Source organism: Sebastes umbrosus, chromosome 6, assembly GCF_015220745.1.
Source record: "Sebastes umbrosus isolate fSebUmb1 chromosome 6, fSebUmb1.pri, whole genome shotgun sequence".
Taxonomy (NCBI): domain Eukaryota; kingdom Metazoa; phylum Chordata; class Actinopteri; order Perciformes; family Sebastidae; genus Sebastes; species Sebastes umbrosus.
In genome coordinates, this window is record NC_051274.1 from 23,513,721 (window position 1) to 23,532,272 (window position 18,552).

At 37.4% G+C, this 18,552-nt stretch overlaps 2 protein-coding genes and 1 long non-coding RNA gene across 5 annotated transcripts in view; 1 reads left to right on the forward strand and 2 right to left on the reverse strand.

Annotated features, from left to right (window-relative positions):
- The window catches only part of LOC119490573, an 839,978-nt gene extending 833,858 nt beyond the window's left edge, over positions 1–6,120 (reverse strand). The window contains exon 1 of the long non-coding RNA XR_005207436.1: positions 5,821–6,120. This is a non-coding gene — a long non-coding RNA (uncharacterized LOC119490573). The remainder of the gene's footprint in view (positions 1–5,820) is intronic.
- Positions 1–11,841, reverse strand: part of LOC119490537 (adenylate cyclase type 6-like) — a 50,235-nt gene extending 38,394 nt beyond the window's left edge. The window contains exons 1-4 of one of the 3 annotated variants that reach the window (XM_037774022.1): positions 11,717–11,841; positions 4,608–4,732; positions 2,358–2,547; positions 1,336–2,227 (exon numbers count right to left, since the gene is read on the reverse strand). In XM_037774022.1, coding sequence (XP_037629950.1) covers positions 1,336–2,226 — 891 coding nt within the window. In that variant the 5' untranslated portion in view covers position 2,227; positions 2,358–2,547; positions 4,608–4,732; positions 11,717–11,841. Of the gene's footprint in view, positions 1–1,335; positions 2,228–2,357; positions 2,548–4,607; positions 4,733–11,681 lie in introns of all 3 variants that reach the window. The other 2 variants (XM_037774024.1, XM_037774023.1) reach the window with 2 other exon arrangements.
- Positions 11,842–15,564: 3,723 nt separating this feature from the next.
- The window catches only part of cacnb3b (calcium channel, voltage-dependent, beta 3b), a 28,328-nt gene continuing 25,340 nt past the window's right edge, over positions 15,565–18,552 (forward strand). Inside the window, exon 1 of the mRNA XM_037773881.1 lies at positions 15,565–15,850. Within this exon, the coding sequence (XP_037629809.1) occupies positions 15,812–15,850 (39 nt within the window). The 5' untranslated portion in view covers positions 15,565–15,811. The remainder of the gene's footprint in view (positions 15,851–18,552) is intronic.

Here is an 18,552-nt window from a genome sequence, read left to right on the forward strand (position 1 = left end):
ATATGACTTCAATGCGACGGGAACAAACTGCACAGTCCTCGTTTTGTTAAAAAAAGATGCATTGTGTTCAGCCAAAACTGATAAGAGGCTTCAGCAGTTGGACAAATCAAGTCGGTATTTTCCAACATCTTTTTAGTGTGAAGTTGTGATGGGAATTTTGATTTTAAAAGGACACTAACTTTGGAAGATTCCTACTTGATTTGTCTGAAGCCTCGTTGCCTTTGACTAAACTTTGTATTTTTCACAAAACTTTCATTTCCCACCACTTACACTGAACTTGCTTTAAGAAGCAGCCACTATGGACAGGAGGAACAATTACAGCAGATTTTACCGTACATGTGAAAGTGAGGCAGACTTGAAAAAATGTGAACCTATGATTTAAAGTGTTAAAAATATGACTAAAAGGTGCATTAGTTATTTGACTATTGGTTGTATGGCATCATTGTGGGTAATGTTGCAAATCAATGAGCGGGAATGCTTTATGGCAATATTGGATTTTCTGCATCAATATGATGAAGATTTGTCAGATGTGTAATGTATAAAAACAGTCAACAGTCATCTTCATGTATTATTATAGGGCTGTCAAAATTGACATTTGAATATTTGTTAACAAAAAACACAAGTTCAACTATTTGAATATCTATTCACAAATACAATTTTCAAGCCAAAATGTGTATTTAGCCTGTGTTGTTTATAATTATTTGTTTAGGCTGCAGACGTTCTTTTTGGTTACTATCATTTCCAGTAATTGTCACAGGGGTGTGGTTTCTCTTTATTTACCTGTGAACTTGGATGGCGGGATTCAGACAAAGAAGGTAAGTTAGGCACCGACGTTTGCAGTTGACCGTCACATCACCTACTTTAGTTATTCCAGTTAGCCAAAGTTATTACTTGTAATTTTTTTCATTTAACAAACAACATAAACCTATCTGGGCATATGGATTGTTTTGAACGAGTCACAGTAAAGAGCCTACTTAACCTCTTAGCGGCTTTTGATTGATAGTCGTCGCTGTCATGATCTTTCCTGTTTTCTCCGACGGTCCAAAACCCAAAGACATTCAGTTTACCATTATATGAAACGGGAAAAAGAAATTTAAACTCACATACCTGAAAATGTTTACTTGAAATGTGACTCAAACGGTAAACTGGTTACCAAAACAGTTGCAGATTAAAGGTGTCAGCTCTAATCATTATATTACAACATAAATTAAATGTACAGTGATAGAATAATATCCATATCGCCCAAACCTAACACAAACTAACAGACACAAACGAATATCTCCCTACATTATTTTTTCAGACCTATTGTTCTGTGTTATTGCTGCCGTCACTCACCTGTCTGCCAACGAAGTCGTAGTTTTTGTTGAGATGCCAGGCGGTCGCTAGGTGGATGGTGGACAGCACCGCTCCGCTAACCACAGCAGCTCTCATTCGGACCGGCAGCAGCGTGTAGATGATGTAGATGAAGAAGACCGTCCACCAGATGCCCTCTGAGGCACTGGGCGGGTACAACATCAGCACCCCAAAAACCTGCACTACAATCAGCACCCCGATCACCAGGTAGCTCACAATCCACATGTAGTCCTGGTGGAAGCCGTTGCGGTTGCACACCACCATCATGGCCAGGAAGAGCGCCATGGCCACGGAGAGTACCGAGACGTACGCCACGTCTGTGGGTGTGTAAATGCAGTGGAAGGTCAGCATGACCCCGCACACCACCACCAGCACCCCCATCAGCATGGTCAGAGAGCTCTGGTTGAGTCTGAAGAAGTAGCGCTGGTACAGACGCTCCAGCTTGGCGGACTGAAATTTCTTAGATTGGAAAACCCACATGACCCGCATCCAGCAGTCAGCTGCGGTCATCGCCTTGCAGCCGCCTTCTGCTAATTCCCCTAATTCCTCCTCTTTCCTGCGCTTCAGGTCGCCATCTTCAAAGCCAAGGTCCACAGCCTTTAGACCCAGATCCCCGCCACCCATCCTCTTCCCGTAGTGGTCCTCCTGCCAGCCACAGCGCAGGCCAAAGCCGCCCCCACTGGTGCCTGCTCTGCAATGGTAATGCTGAGGGGACGCGTTGGGGAGCTCCAGGTCCTCATGGTCCCTCAGGCAGCTCATGTAGTGTGGGTTGCACAACGACGAGCTGTCCTTCCTCTTTTTGCCGTTGCGCTCTCCCCATGCTGTCTTTCGCTCATCCACTCTGCCTCCGAAGAGGTCTCTGGCCCACGACATCCTAAACAAAAACATGGGGATGTTAAAGAGAACATACAGACAGAAGAATTTGCTGAAGTTGGGGCGTTTAATCTGAACATCCTGCATGCAAAATGTCAGTTTAAGAGATGGAGAAATGAGGATCCTCTCACCTGTGTGGGCTTTATTGTATGTAGCGCTCTTTGGCCAGGCCACTAGTTTATCCCAGCGAGCACACACCATGAGCTTAGACTGGCCCGAGGCATTGGAGGTGTGTCTGTGTTTGAGCCGTCCTTCTTTGTAGAAACAGTCAGAGTGTCAGCCCTATACACCACCGAGCGCCTCTGTAGACCACCTGTTTTCCTGTGAAAACACACAAACAATGCAGATGAATGTTGTTGAGCTAACACGGCCTGAAGAAATATCACCCGAGGGTCAAGATCATTACGGATACATAATAAACATCAAGGAAAACACACCATTTGTCACATCGCATCTGTTGACGGGGTTACAGTGTTTATTTATGTTTGCGTGTCTTTGTTTATGATTCTCTGGAAGAAAAGTTTGACAATCAATAGCAGACACAGGAAATAATATCCAGCAAATGGCTCATCACCTTCCCCCCACCAACATTTCCATGGAAATGATTTGCTCTTTTGTTTGCAAAACACTGGATTGTGACAACAAAATCTCCTCCAATTATTGCCTCATGCTAGCGTGTGCCACTGGTCAATTTGGCCATCAAAACCATAAAGTCCCATTACAACAATCCCTCCACTGATTTCTGGATTTTTTAACATTTACCATAGGGGGGCTTTTTGGAGGAGACTGACAACTCTTCTTGGTGGACGGCACTCTGCTGGGCTCTATCACCGCAATCTGCCCGTAACATCTTGAGTGGGCAGGAATGGGTGTGCTCTATTTGACAACAAAAGGCCTACTGAGTGGGCACCATCAGAGATCAAGAGCTCTCCAGTCCAGATTAAATTGCCCATGCGTCCCCCATTAGCTTTGATGACTCACTATAGCTGGCTTCTGGCAGCACATGTCAAGGACACTGCTAACCTCTAAACTTAATAAGCAAATCTCTGCCAGGAGGACTGAGCTGAGACAAACAGTGGGAACACGAACTGCACACATGGTCGTGTTTACAATCAACAGCAGCTTATAATAGGAGTTGATCAACCACCACACACACACAAAAATCTAATTGAAAGGGTGGTCTGGATTGTGTCTAAAATACTTTTTTTTTTATTAAAGATTAATGTGTTTCTGCTTGGAAAACCTTTTCCTGGATAGCTATAATTAATTAAACTCCTTCTGATAACGATCTAATAATAAACAACCCCACTAGCATTACAATCAGCATGATATTTCACATTGAGAGCATCAATCTCGCATATGACCCATAATGCAAACCTTCTGCTCGGAGCTTGCAAAGCTTCCTGCAGCAATAACCTTAATCCTCTACTCACCTTTGATACATTTACGACAGGTCAGGCAGCGGCATGCGGCTCTTATGTAATACAATCTGTATAGGCTACATGCATGCATCTGCCATTGAATATGAATGTGCCACATATGGGCCGATTTGCTGCTGTCCTGCGTGCACATTACACATTAAGAAGATGGTGATGCTTTCACTCACATTTCAGCAACATCTTGCTGTTTTCTCCACATCATACTGACTGTCACCATTGCTAACACAGGCCTGATGTTTAAAAAAACAAAAAAAAAAAAAACATGTTTAGCAAATTTACACGTGTAAAGGCCCAGGCTGTTGGGATGCAAGGCAGTCGGCCGAGGCGCATTACATAACAGGACGCTCCAAGTAGCCTACAGGCGAAGTCGACAGCTCTCAAATAAATGAAGCCTCACACTACACATGGAGAGACTGTACCACTGGATATAGCCTCAAGTCCAGCCTGGAGTCTGTAAGGGCTGCAGGAGGAAAGTGCACACATCCCCTCGCCTTTACTAACTTATCAGGAGTAAAAACATTCCGTTGGGTATAACTTCAATATTGGCAGTGGATCTCTCTGATATCGCAGATAGCTGCACTATAATGTACAGTGATAACGGGCTCTACATACTGGGCCTGTCTCCCTTCAATATCATTATATTTAGACTCCCAAAACAGGTCACTGGGCTGAGAGCAACTTGCTGAGAATGCTGTGCAATTTGTAAAAAAAACAGCTGATTTGCCCTCTTAATCGCGTTATGTAAAAAAAAGTGTGCATACAGTCCTGCAGAACATTTCAGGCTCCTGAACGCCGCACAGTAAAACACTGTAGTACAAGTCAGCTGTTGGCATTTCTTCTCTCCTCCATGTATCCTCTTTACTGCGTGACAAATACAATAACATTGTGCAGAGCAGTTGTCCAACACAAGAGCTTATAAGAGAGGTATGGCAGCCTACTCACCATTGGACATCCCTCGTTACACGAGTAACTATAACACCGCAGTGTGAGCTCCAGTTTTGTAGCGCTGTGTTCAGGCTCCACGCAGCCGCCGTCACACGCTTCAGATGCGGGTCCGTTCTGTCCGCCTGGAAGAAGAAGAAGAAGAGGGGGCGGGGGTTTGGTTCAGAGGGAAAAACTGCGAACTTGGCCGGACAACCTTCGCTCTTCTCAGCCACAGCTACAGTACATTCCCACCGCTTCGACCTCCCAGACTCTCTCTATCCCTCTCTCTCTTTTTCCACACACAAATACTGATATACACACACACACACACACAAGCTGCATTAGTGAACACAGGAGTCCCCCTAGAGGTGGTGTCTCTTCCTGCCTGTGTGTGTGATTTATATTATTATTGCTGAAATGTTGTCCACTTTTTTTTTTCTCACTTTCACATCATCCCACAATGTCACCTAATATATAACACAACACATGGATTAAAATCTATTTTTAAGTGCTAGAAATGCAATATGCCACTCAAGCAGCTGCTGCAAACAGCACATTCAAACAGCGTTATAGCACCACCTAGTGGAGAAAATGTGTAATCTTCATCTTCTCATCTTTTATTCGGATCTCCATTAGCTGTGGCTGAAGCCCAGCTATTCTTCCTGGAGTCCACTTAAAGGTCCCATATTGTAAAAAAAGTGATATTTTCATGTTTTTTTAAGTCCTGTATAAATACTGTGAAAGTATCGAAACGCTCAATCCACAGGAAAAACCCACAGCCCGTATTCAGAAATTGTGCATTTGAAACAAGCTGTCAGGATTTCTGCCCATTCGTGATGTCACAAATATACAATATTTAGACCCTTTACACATTTTAAACGTAAACATTGTAAATGTGTCCCAGTTTATTCCTGGTTGCAGTGTATGTGAATGACATCAGCTGACAGGAAGTAAACATGGACCCAAGCTGTTGCCAGGCAACACAATTCAGTTACAATTCCGTCAAAATGCGCTAAAACAGAGTTTTTCAGACAGAGGGTAAATGGTAAATGGGACCTTTAAATCACTTTGAACTGTTTGGCTACATTTCAGTACATAATCACATTACAATCTTTACCAACAATGACTACAACATCAAAAGCGACAGCAACAAAACACAACAATATTCAAGACACAACCCAACACACAACACAGGACCTATAGGTTCAAGTTAATACTATTCACAGAGTACAGAGGTAAATATGATTCATTGGTGGTTGGACCATAGCATATTATTTCAAAATACAAAAACATACAAAAACAGAACAAGCAACAATTTATTTTACCATTATTATTAACGGGACTTTGTATTTATCCAACAGCTAGGTTGGACGGGACTGTATTTATCCAACATTAAACCTTTTATGATTTGATGTTAGCTAAATATCAGTGACACAGAGAGTTGTTCAGCTAGGAGATGTTTTTTCAATAATATTTTAAATAGATTTTTGCTATTTTCTTGAATGATATAACCAGGCAGAGTGTTCCATGTCACCATTGCTCTGTACACTGTTATAACTGCAAACATCCCCTAAAGCAGTCACACTGAAACTGACACAAGGTCTATTCTAATAAACAATTTATATCCTGCTCAGTATTGTAGAGGTAATATTTTGGACAATTTTTGGAACAGTAATGCAAACAGCACTTTACTATGGACATAAATGCACTTTTCATTGCTGCTAAACACGACTGCAAATTGGGTGTATGTATGACTGCAAATTATATGAAATTGTGTATGAAACGTTTACTTATTTTGTTTTTTTAATTGTTATTTTTAGGTATGTTGATTTTAATACTTATTTATTCTATCCTTTTTAATGCACTGATGGGAGCTGGGAGAAACAATATTTTGTTTCCTTCTGTGTATGCAAATACTCAGTGAAATAACAATAAAGTGAATCTTGAATCTTGAATCTAGAGGTAATATTTTGAGTATTTTTGACCAACCAACAGTATCTAAACCAGGGCAAACTTGAGTCCACTTTTTTGAAATCTTTCTCTTGTCTTGGACTCCGGCCTAGTAGGACTCGGACTTGTCTTAGGGGAAAACATTATAGTTTTAACACTAAGTTTAAACTTTATCAATTGATGATTGTTTGTTTTAGGATAGGGATGCACCAATTCGACATTTTCAGTCTCAATATCAATACGATACCTGGCTCTGGGTATCGGCCGATACCGAGTACCGATCCGATACCAGTGTTTAATTAATAAGCTGTATGCTTCACCGTGTGGAAGTGACTGGGATCATTATTTTATGTGTAAGGCAACATCAAGCTTGACTTAAGCATTACTTTCCTTACAAATAAATACATAGATATACATTTACTGAATTATTTATTATTAAAATAATAATAAATACACCAGCAACTTGGTAAAAAATCTTAACAGGAATTACAATTCAAGTCTAAACCTTTTTAACGCAGCAACAAATTGGTCAAAACTTAAACAGGAATTAAAACTCCAGTATATAATGTATATAGTATATAAACATAGAACTGAATTGAATAGATCGGCCCCATTGTCACCGATACCCGATCCAGCTGTTTGAGTCAGTATCGGTATCGGTGCATCCCTATTTTAGGAACTGCTGCAGGACACCTACTTCCTTGTCCATGCTATTTGCATAAATAATAATCTCAATAAATAAATTGAAAATTAATATTGAATGAAAATGTCCCTGCTTGTGGGCATATTGGGGGTGGTCCCGGGGTAAAAACGTCAGAAGCAAATATCTGATCAAATTCAAGATTAATGAATGTAACGTTAGACTGTAATGGTCCTCAAACATAAATAATATGGATTGATTACTTTGGTGTTAAAAAATAGATCAATATTGTTTATAAATTATTGCTTTCCATCCTAACCCTTTAATCACTATATTGGAAAGACACTATTGCCTATTATGGTCTTGAACAGGACTCGATTTGCTCTGGACTCAATCTTGACTTGGTCTCAACTGCCTTTGTACTCGGTCTTGACTATTGATCATAGTATTTTTTTTTTTTGTGTGTGTTTTATTTGAAGACAAAAATGGGACCTAATGATTAATTTTGTACTCATTTTAGCCAAATTCTTTATTCATAAGGCAAAATTCTTGAAGACCCCACCCATCTTCATGTGCTACTATAATGAAAGTCAACTCTATATTAAGTCCCTGAAATTAATGAAATCCAAATATACCAAAGATCTCTTTATATTACTTGAAAGGTATCTGACCCTATAACTATGAATCGCTTAATATTTTTTTTTTAACCTTGTTTTATTGATGCCGTGCTTTTTTAATTATTTATTGTGCTTTCTTTTATTTTTTATTATGTCTCTGTAAATGTTTTGCGTCTAAAGTGATATCTGCTCAGAAAAAACTGCGAGAAAAAAAGTCCCACTGAAACTACTCCGGGGTTTACATCCATTAGAGGAGGCCATTTTAACAGTAAAACAATAATGACAGTAAATAAAGAGTATCAGATTTAATGGCTGCATAACCAGCCAGTAAAGCAGCCCATCACATGATTAAATTTAATCTGTAAACCAGTAAGGCAACACTGGTGTTGACACAAAAGCATGTGTTGACTTTTCACCCTTTAAAATAACTACACACCCTGGAAGATCCCACATTAAACATTAAGTTACAGTAAGGTGTTACACTACATACCGCATAGCATATATTGATTTAAGGCAGAGCTAATAGAGTAGTTTACTCTGCTGTAGTAAATATAGTTGGTTAACAGGTTAGGCCTATTACACTATGCACTACTACTACTACTACTACTACAATAGCCTATTCTACTTATGATTTTCCAATGCAGGGAACTCCAAGTGTCACAGCAGAAGAAGCACAAAAACAGATGCATAAGTAACTTTGAAAAATGTTTTCAAACTAAAATACATCTACATCATGATGCATGAAAAAAATATAATAAAATGTACTACATAGCCTACCATTATAAACCAGCATAAATAGCAACTATAAAGTGCACTGAGTCAAAAAATAGTCACAAATAAAGAGAAAGGAAAACAATTAAATACAAAAACTGAACTTGAGGGATTGAAACTGGGTGGTGGGTAAAGTGTGTTGTGTGTATAGCAGTGTTAGCAGCTTTAACTGCTCAGTGAGTAGGGTAGGTCGTCGGTTAACCACAAGGTTGGTGGTACGATCCCCAGCTCCTACTGTCTGCATGTCAAAGTGTCCTTGAGCAAGACACTGAACCCCAAGTTGCTCCCCGGGTGCTTTACAGCAGCCCACTGCTCCTACATGCTTAGGATGGGTTAAATGCAGAGGTCAAATTTAATACTTGTATGTATATGACGAATATAATTTAGTTTAAGTTTAATTTTAAATGTAGTTATTGCACTTGTGGCAATTATACATTTTATACAGTTATAGTTAGTAAAATTAATTATGTAAAAGTTAAATTATAACACTCTTGTTGAGGTGAGAGTTGTAAAGCCAACTTCAATGTATACAGTTTTGTCCTTATATGAATGTGAATATATAGAATATACTGCATATTGCCATTTTCGTGAGTTTGACCAGCAGTCGGCGCCATTGGTCATCAACACTCTCCACATTCCTTCTCTGTGCATGAAGGCCTATTACAGTAGTTTCACTCTGTTTGAACCATAGACTGTATACAGTCTGTATACAATGGTTCAGGTTTAAAAGTCCCATATTTTGAAAAAAGTGAGATTTTCACGTTTTTTTATTATAAAGCAGGCTTAAGTCCTATATAAATACTGTGAAAGTATCGAAACACTCACTCCACAGGGAAATACACACAGCCCGTATTCAGAAACTCTGCATTTGAAACAAGCTGTCAGGATTTCTGCCCATTCGTGATGTCACGAATATACAATACTTAGACCCTTTACACAATTTTAAACGTAAACATTCTAAATGTGTCCCAGTTTATTCCTGGTTGCAGTATATGTGAATGTCATCAGCTGACAGGAGTCACACATGGACCCAAGCTGTTGCCTAGCAACGCAATTCGGTTGCAATTCGGTCAAAATGCGCTAAAACGGAGCGTTTCAGACAGAGGGTAAGTACAGGCATATTCAGGCTGACAGTATGAGGAAAATAAAGTGAAAATACAAGTATGAACCTGAAAATGAGCATAATATGGGACCTTTAAACCCAAACCTCTTGAACCTGAGCGCCCCCTGTACTAGTAGTCACAGAGGGCATATAAATCAGATTAATGTATAACAGGAAATCCTCAAAAAAATCTAAATTGGCAAAAACTATTAGATTATTTAGACATTTAAAATGTATTTATTTATTTCAATTTGTTTAACTGTGTTTAATTTTTCGTTTTTATTCATCTTTTCCTTGCTTACATGTTATTTGTTGTATCATTTGTTTTATTTTTATATTATTTTTATAAGGTGAAATATATTTGCTAAATTTTTTGTAATGAAATATCTGAACATTTTTATGTAACTACTGTATTAAACTTTCGAAATAAAGTATGGAGGAGGAAAAGATACTGACTGATACTTTTTTTGTGTATATGTGAATATTGTATGTGTTTTATTATTTCATGTGTCTAGTGTGTTTCTAATTTTGCGTGTTATTACTGCCTTTAGTCTTATCACTATTAGTGTTATATTGGTTATTTCCTTTATTGTCGGGCGTGGGAGGGAAACATTTATGAAAAATAGAAGACTACTTATTTGCTCTGTAATTTATATGCCTTGCAATGTTCTTCCAATTAAAAAACAAACCAAAAAAAAAGATACTGTCTTTTTTACTTGCTAAGTAACTTTATTGTTCTGTTCAGTTCAGTCAAATCTGTAGCTATACATTCAGTTTTAAGTACGATTTAACTCACTTTTTGTGAAATTCTTAAATCATTTCAGCATTATTATAGATTATTTAGACATTTAAAATGTATTTATTTATTTTAATTGTTTAACTGTGTTTAATTGTGTGTTTTTATTCATCTTTTCCTTGCTTACATTTTATTTGTTGTATCATTTATTTCATTTTTATATTACTTTTATAAGGTTAAATATATTTGCTGAATTCTTTGTAATGAAATATCTGAACATGTTTATTTAACTACTGTATTGAACTTTCGAAAAAAATAATAATTTAATTTTTTTTTGATAAGTAACTTTATTGTTCTGTTGGGTTCAGTGAAATCAGTAGCTATACATTCAGTTTTAAGTACGATTTAACTCACTTTTTTTGTGAAATTCTTAAATCATTTCACCATTATTTGTTATTTCTGTGAAACAAGTGGGGCTAACTAACTAAGCTGACTAAGCTTAGTGTTACATTAACATAAGTTATTTGTACCAACTGATCTTTTTTTATTATTATTGTGTCATAAAGTGAAGACATGTGCAGGGACATATATAAAAAAAGACCAAAATGTATTATACAGAGAAAGACAAATAACAAAGTACAAAAACAAAACAAAACAAATCAAAAACAACACAAGGGGATAAAAGCAGTTTGAAGAGTGTGTGTGTGTGTGTGTGTGTGTGTGTGTGTGTGTGTGTGTGTGTGAGTGTGTGTGTGTGTGTGATGTGGATAATGGGTGGTTGTTTGGCATTGAATGAGGCTAGATGGTCATGGTTATGACATATGTCTAATCTTAAACACACATATACTGTAAACATGCACACACACATACAGATATCCTTCCTTTCATGTGTAGAGCATAGGGAGAACACAAACTAACTGATCTTAACAAAGCTAGCAACAATCAGCTCCTCCTAGAGGCAGTTGCTCACATCACAACAAAAACACCAGATAAGCACATGTTAAACATGTAGCAACATATTCATCCTGCACACCCACATAACGGGAAGAAACTCAACTAAAGGCTCATGATAACCATTAGTACCTAAACGAAACACAACTCCAACACCAAGCAACTAAAAGAGCACATAGCAACAACACGCTAACGCTAATTCATGCTAGAAACACAAACAATAAGATTATGACAACTGAGACTATATATAAGTCTGTATCAGTCTTATCACTCTACGACTAAATCTCACTGAACCTGCAGCCGAAGAAAAGAAAAGAAAACATACCTTTTAGACAGCCAGAACCATGAGTTATGTCTTACCTTTGCAGTTTTGTTTTTGTTTGTCTTTTAATCAAAAGTTGAGTTTGTTGTTAACGTTGCTATGACTACTTCACTGTCTCCGGGACATTTTAGAATCGATGACATCTGTTTGTTTTGATTTGTGTGGCATGGAGGAGCATTTGTTTTTTTTTAAACAAAGCCAAAAAATAGTTGTATTTAGATGGAATTAGTACCCATAGTGACATATAAATGAAATTAACTGAGTTTTACTGTTACCTGAGACAGTTTTTTAAAAGGGCCCCAATGAGGATACCCAAATTACCAATTTAAAGATATAGCCTTAAAGGTCCCATATTGTAAAAAATGAGATTTTCATGTCTTTTGTATTATAAAGCAGGTTTAAGTGCTATATAAATACTGTTAAACGATCAAAACGCTCAATATATGGAGAAATAAACACAGCCCGTATTCAGAAATTGTGTGTTTGAAACAAGCCGTTATGTTAGGATTTCTGTCCATTTGTGATGTCACAAATATACAATATTTAGACCATTACATGATTTTAAACATAGACCTACAACAATGATAAATGAAAATGAAAATGTAAACAAAAAAACAGTTATTAATTTTTTTTAAAATCCACAGGGAGCCACTGGAGAGGGGCTAAAGAGTGTGGCTCCAGAGCCACAGGTTGCAGACCCCTGGCCTAGACCTTGTAGTTGCAGAGATACACTTTATTCATTTTCTAGCAGGGGCCTGAGCCAGAGGCTTATGGGTTCAAGAGGTTTCAGTTTAACTTGTCTGTACCAGCATGATTTGTGACATCACTACTACTGTATGAGGCCAATCATGGTCCAGTATGAAGCATCCAACATCAGTGGTTTTTGAAGTGGGGTCCGGGGAACCCAAGGGGTCCTTGAGGGGGTTCCAGGGGGTCTCAAACATAAAGGGGAAACATTTATTTTCACTATAATTCTATCCGTAAGTAGCACAATGACAGAAAGTAAGAAATATTTTGGTCATGGGTTTCATACACTTTCTGTAATAAAACATCTAAAAGCAAAAATCCTATCAGATGGGGTTCCCTGGGACAGTAGTGTAGTGGTCGTTGATGAGGTGGGTGTACTAGTTTGATGGGTAGGTTACCAAGGAGGACGTGGGTATATTCTCCTATATATTCCAATGGCTTTTTGGCTGATATGTAGATATACTGTAAACCACCAGAAAAAGATACACCGTACACCTGCGTATACCCTCCACTACCACTGCCCTGGTATAAAATCTTGTCAAATGAGGGTCCGTGGTCTAATTTGTGCCAGTTTAGGGGTCCTTGACGTGAAAAAGTTTGTGAACCACTGGGCCACATACACTGATAATGGACTTTACTGTTCAGTAGTTGAACTTGTTAAAATGTAGAAATGAAAAATATTTACATATTTATTGATTCTGGATTTTTCAATAAGGGATAATGAGTATAAGTGATTTTAAGAATTTGTAACTAATTGAACTTTAAGAGTAGGTCTATTGTCTTACAGTAAAAAACGTCTGGTGGGGATCTTTTTATTTGCACTGGATTTTGCCAAATTGTATTTCTGCTTGATTGTCACGAACACCAATAAGCTGCTTCAAATCCAGGACAGTGTGAAATAACACTATAACCATAAAAGGTGCTATTTTATGGGCCCCCTCTGTGTCCCTGCATGCGTGTGTGTGTCTCTGTGTGTGTGTGTGTACAGTGACTTTCTCCTGTCTTTTTGACATTGGCAGTATAAGCTGACTGGAGCGGTCGATTGGCCCTGTGTAAATGGAAGGCATTTACAGGATGTGAGGGGGCCAAAGTGCTGGATCAGTGAAAACCGAGAAGACCCGCATCTCACCCCGGCCTGCAGGCCTGCCTGGACATCTTCAGCCAGCCAACACAAGAAAACAGCACCCCAACCAAACACACCAGATGTTTCATAAATGCAATAAAAAGGAAATATTAGAACCTCTCAGACTCTGATAATTATGTTATTATATAATTATTATTATTTTATAGATAGATAGATAGATAGATAGATAGATAGATAGATAGATGTACTTTATTGATCCCAAATTGAGAAATCATTGTGTTATAGCAGCAGGTTATCCAGGCAATATACACAGTAAATAAAATGTACATATCAACACTAGAGAAATATGTAGAAATAGAGGTAGTAAATATACAAATGTAAATGTACAAATGTATATACAGTCGTACTTGTATGACACACTTGTCTTGTGTGTGTATGCTGTGTGTTGTTGTGTGTGTTCTTTTAAGCTAGTGCCAATAACAAATTTCCATTTTATTCAAATCTAATGGACAATTAAGTAATCTGAATCTGAATGTAACAATCGGGGCGGTAAGAAAATATCGATTCACATGAGTATCGCAATATTATGTTTTGCGTTAATGTATCGTTTCTCCAAAACGCCATATTGACTTTTAAGTAACCTCTTAAAAATCCGGACGCTATTCTGTCTTTCGGAGGTTGTAGCGAGCTCAGTTTTAAAGCTATAGATTGAAGATACTGGCACCATATGAAACTAAAAAACCTAAGGAATTTATTGGTACCAACCATAACGCTCCAAAGTTACGCTAAATTTTGGCAAGAAAAAACTGGCATGGCCATTTTCAAAGAGGTCTCTTGACCTCTGACCTCAGGATAAGGGAATGAAAATGGGTTCTATGGGTACCCACGAGTCTCCCCTTTACAGACATGCCCACTTTATGATAATCACATGCAGTTTGGGGCAAAAATCATGTATGCACCTATATTAAAATTATGTATTTGAATGTTTCTGCATACTGGGGTCCCTAAACTGTCTGGGAATTACATAAATTGGGTATCGCTGTAAAGCTGAGACTGTTGTGGATCCAATGAGTCCAATTGTATTCATGTGTAATGATGATTCTAGTCCCCATAATAACTATTTCACATAGTGACTTTTTTTACTCAGATTTTATACATATGGTGGTGTCTTTATACTAGGACAGTTTTTCTAAAATTAGATTTGAAAAAATCACAATATATCGCCTTGTTTACAGTATTGCAATATATCACAATATATTGAATCGTTAACCCTGTATCATATGGTATCGCCAGATTCTTGCCATTCACTTTTGTAATTGTATATAGTATGTTATTGTTATTCTATGTTCATATTTTATATTTTCTAAGCTAGTTGTATAGTAGTCAGGTATATTTATAGTGTATTCTATATTCTTTATATTGCGTATACTATAGATATTATCTCTAGTGTTGATATGTATATTTATGGTATATTTGCTATTCCTGTGCATTACCTGGATAACTTGCTGATGTAACACAAGAATTTCCCAATTTGGGATCAATAAAGTACATCTATCTATTTATCTATCTATCTATCTATCTATCTATCTATCTATTTATCTATCTATCTATCTATTTATCTATCTATCTATCTATCTATCTATCTATTTATCTATCTATCTATCTATCTATCTATCTATCTATCTATCTATCTATCTTGCAAATACACAGCCCTAGTAACACTGTAAACTTATCTTATAGATGTGTTATATTTCAGCAGGAGATAATAATAATGAGTCGTCCCATTTCCTTTCTTGCAAAGCAACAAATGCTGAACATTGAGTTTCAAGGAGCCACATTTGCATCCAGTTTAATATGTTAATATGAATCTATACAGTTAGATTCCTATAAAATAAATAGACATGTCTGTGAGTGAGTTGATGCCAAACTCAAGAGTGACACATTCAAAATTCAAAAAAATAGAAAAGCTGACAAAAAAAAAAAGCTGCAGAAATTCTTGGCTGTGTGAAAAGTGCAGGTCTTGCATAATTGATAGAGAAAGCTGTAATCTATCCATCCGTGTGTCCGTGCCTATATGGCTTTGTGTTGTGTACAGTCATTGATCATCATGCCGTGAATCCAGAAACAAGAGGCAGCTTCCAGCGGAGCTCCAACATCCACATGATCAGCATCAGGACCGCGTTTCTCTCTCTGGACGAGGCGAGCTGCTCCGCATGCCTTTATAGTTGATGCCTTCTTTTTTTTTACTGTGAAAAACTGGCGCAAGTTGTGCTGAGATGACCGAGATCCCCGTTATCTGCGGATGTCCCTGACCAATTCAAGCGTCTTTCTGCTTAACGAGGTGGGTTGTTTTCAGTTTCTCTCCTCTTTTTGGGATCTCTTCGAGGAGGTAATTGACGAATGAATGAATGCAGGAGGAGCAGGAGGTTTGAAATGCGTCGTGTAGCCCTTCATTACTGCACCTGCAGACATAAACAAGCAGTAGCTGGAGAAGCAGGGTCCCTGTTTGTTGGGATGCTGATCATTAGATTATAGGCTGACCTCACTGGGAATCTTTCACTTCGGACTAGAGGAGACATCTGATGCGGTGGCACTGTCAGTCTGCCAGCAGATATATGCAGGGACAGATGAGCTGCATGCAGAGGGGTTTAAAATGTTCAGGATAAAACATTTGCACCAAAATAACATAATTGCTGAGCTGGAGCAACAGATGAAAACATCTGTTCATGCTTGCACCTTTATCATTTATTAGGCTATAAGATAAATAATTACAGTTTGGCTCTAGGAATTGCATGTATACACTGTTAAGAATTTCCCAGTGAAATAACAGTAAAGAACTGGCAGCAGGGTTGCCTTTATGTTACTGTAAAATTAACATTATTATACTGTCGCTGAAATTTACAGCGTTGTACTGTTAATGAAAAATACAGTTTGAAATGTTTTTTTTTATTAATTTCACAGTATTTTACTGTTAATTTACTGTTTAAAGATACATTATATAGCTGTTTTTCACCTTACTTTTACATTATCTTACTGATAATGCACTATTTAGGTTGTATTTTTTACATACATTTTAATAAACATTATGTTTTGCCTAGATGAATAGACTTAGCAGGTTACAGACATAGGAATAGCCACACTAAATACAATTAAAGGCACTTGTTAGTGGAAAAAGGCTATAATAGACTTGTTGACACTTTTCCCAAAATGTATGTCTATAGCTGGCTACAAGCACAGGATGCAAACATAACAACATGTGAGTGAAGAACAGAGCTAATTCACTGATTTTACAATCATGTACAATGTACAAGCCTCACATGTGCAGATCAGGTCCCAGAATTAAAAATATACTGCAATCACTGTCACGTATGTGTGATAAAACAATTGTTACTCATATTTGAATGAGAAAAACAACCATATTCCACTAATGACTACAGATGAATCAATCCACCATCAACAACTGCCCCCTGTCTCAGTAAGACTGACTTATACTTGCATGATTATGAGGTTTATGTTATGAAAATTATATTCTTACTGTAGCTTATATTCTCAGTATTCTTTGCAACAGAGTGACATCAGGAAAATATTAATATTCACCAAAACAATGATAAAAAAGTGTCAGTGTCACTGTAAAGTAGGGCTGTGCAATATATTGATATTATATCAATATCGTGAGTAGATATCGTCTTAGATTTTGGATATCATAATATCGTAATATGGCATAAGTGTTGTCTTTTCCTGGTTTTAAAGGCTACATTACAGCAAAGTGATGTAATCTCCTGAATTTACCATGGTTGTAGTTGTTTTATTATTTGACTTTATACCCACTTAGTCATTATATCCACATTACCGATGATTATTTATCACAAATCTCATGATAATAATATAATAACGCATTAAATTTGTTTTAACGCCACTTGTTTCTTTAATGCAATAATGCAACTTGCGATTTGTAGGTTTTAGCAGGCTCAGTTTTAAAGCTAGAGTGAAGATAGCATCACTATAAACTAGAAATCCTAAGGAATCCATTGGTACCAACCATGTCATACTTGCTTGTCACAAAGGAGGTTAATTAACGTTCCAAACTTACGCTAAACTTTGGCGAGGAAAAGCTGGCATGGCCATTTTTAAAGGGGTCCCTTGACCTCTGACCTTACGATATGAATGAATATGGGTTCTATGGGTACCCACGAGTCTCCCCTTTACAGACATGCCCACTTTATGATAATCACATGCAGTTTGGGGCAAGTCATAGTCAAGTCAGCACACTGACACACTGACAGCTGATGTTGACTGTTGGGCTGCAGTTTGTTATGTTATGATTTGAGCATATTTTTTTATGCTAAATGCAGTACCTGTGAGGGTTTCTGGACAATATCTCTCATTGTTTTGTGTTAATTGATTTCCAATAATAAATATATACATACATTTTCATAAATCAAGCATATTTGTCCACTCCCATGTTGATAAGAGTATTAAATACTTGAACAAATCCCCCTTAAGGTACATTTTGAACAGATAAAACATGTGTGATTAATTTGAGATTAATCGTGATTAATTATGGACAATCATGCGACTAATCGCAATTAAATATTTTAATCGATTGACAGCCTTAGTCTAAATATTTAGTGAAAGCACCAATGGTCAACCCTACAATAATGTCACAATATCACAAAAATATTCTGATATTTGATTTCTCCATATTGCGCAGCCCTACTGTAAAGAAAACACTTAACGGTTATGAGCTCGGGAAATACTAAATATTAAAGAGTGGACGTTCCCTCTGTGACAGTTTAGCATTGATGATGCGATAGCTGTAAGTGCAATATGCATGTATATGATGTAATTCATCTAAATGACTCAGAGTAGTAATCCCAGTGTGTCTCCAAATGTAATAATTCTCTCTTAATAATATGATCCACTATTAGCTGGTGAATAGAGAACAGAGACTTCTATTATAATGAAGAAAAGTGTGATTTAGTAATAATGCAATTATCCACCAAAAAGTCACATAACCGTTAATGTTTTGTCTTTTTTGTGTTT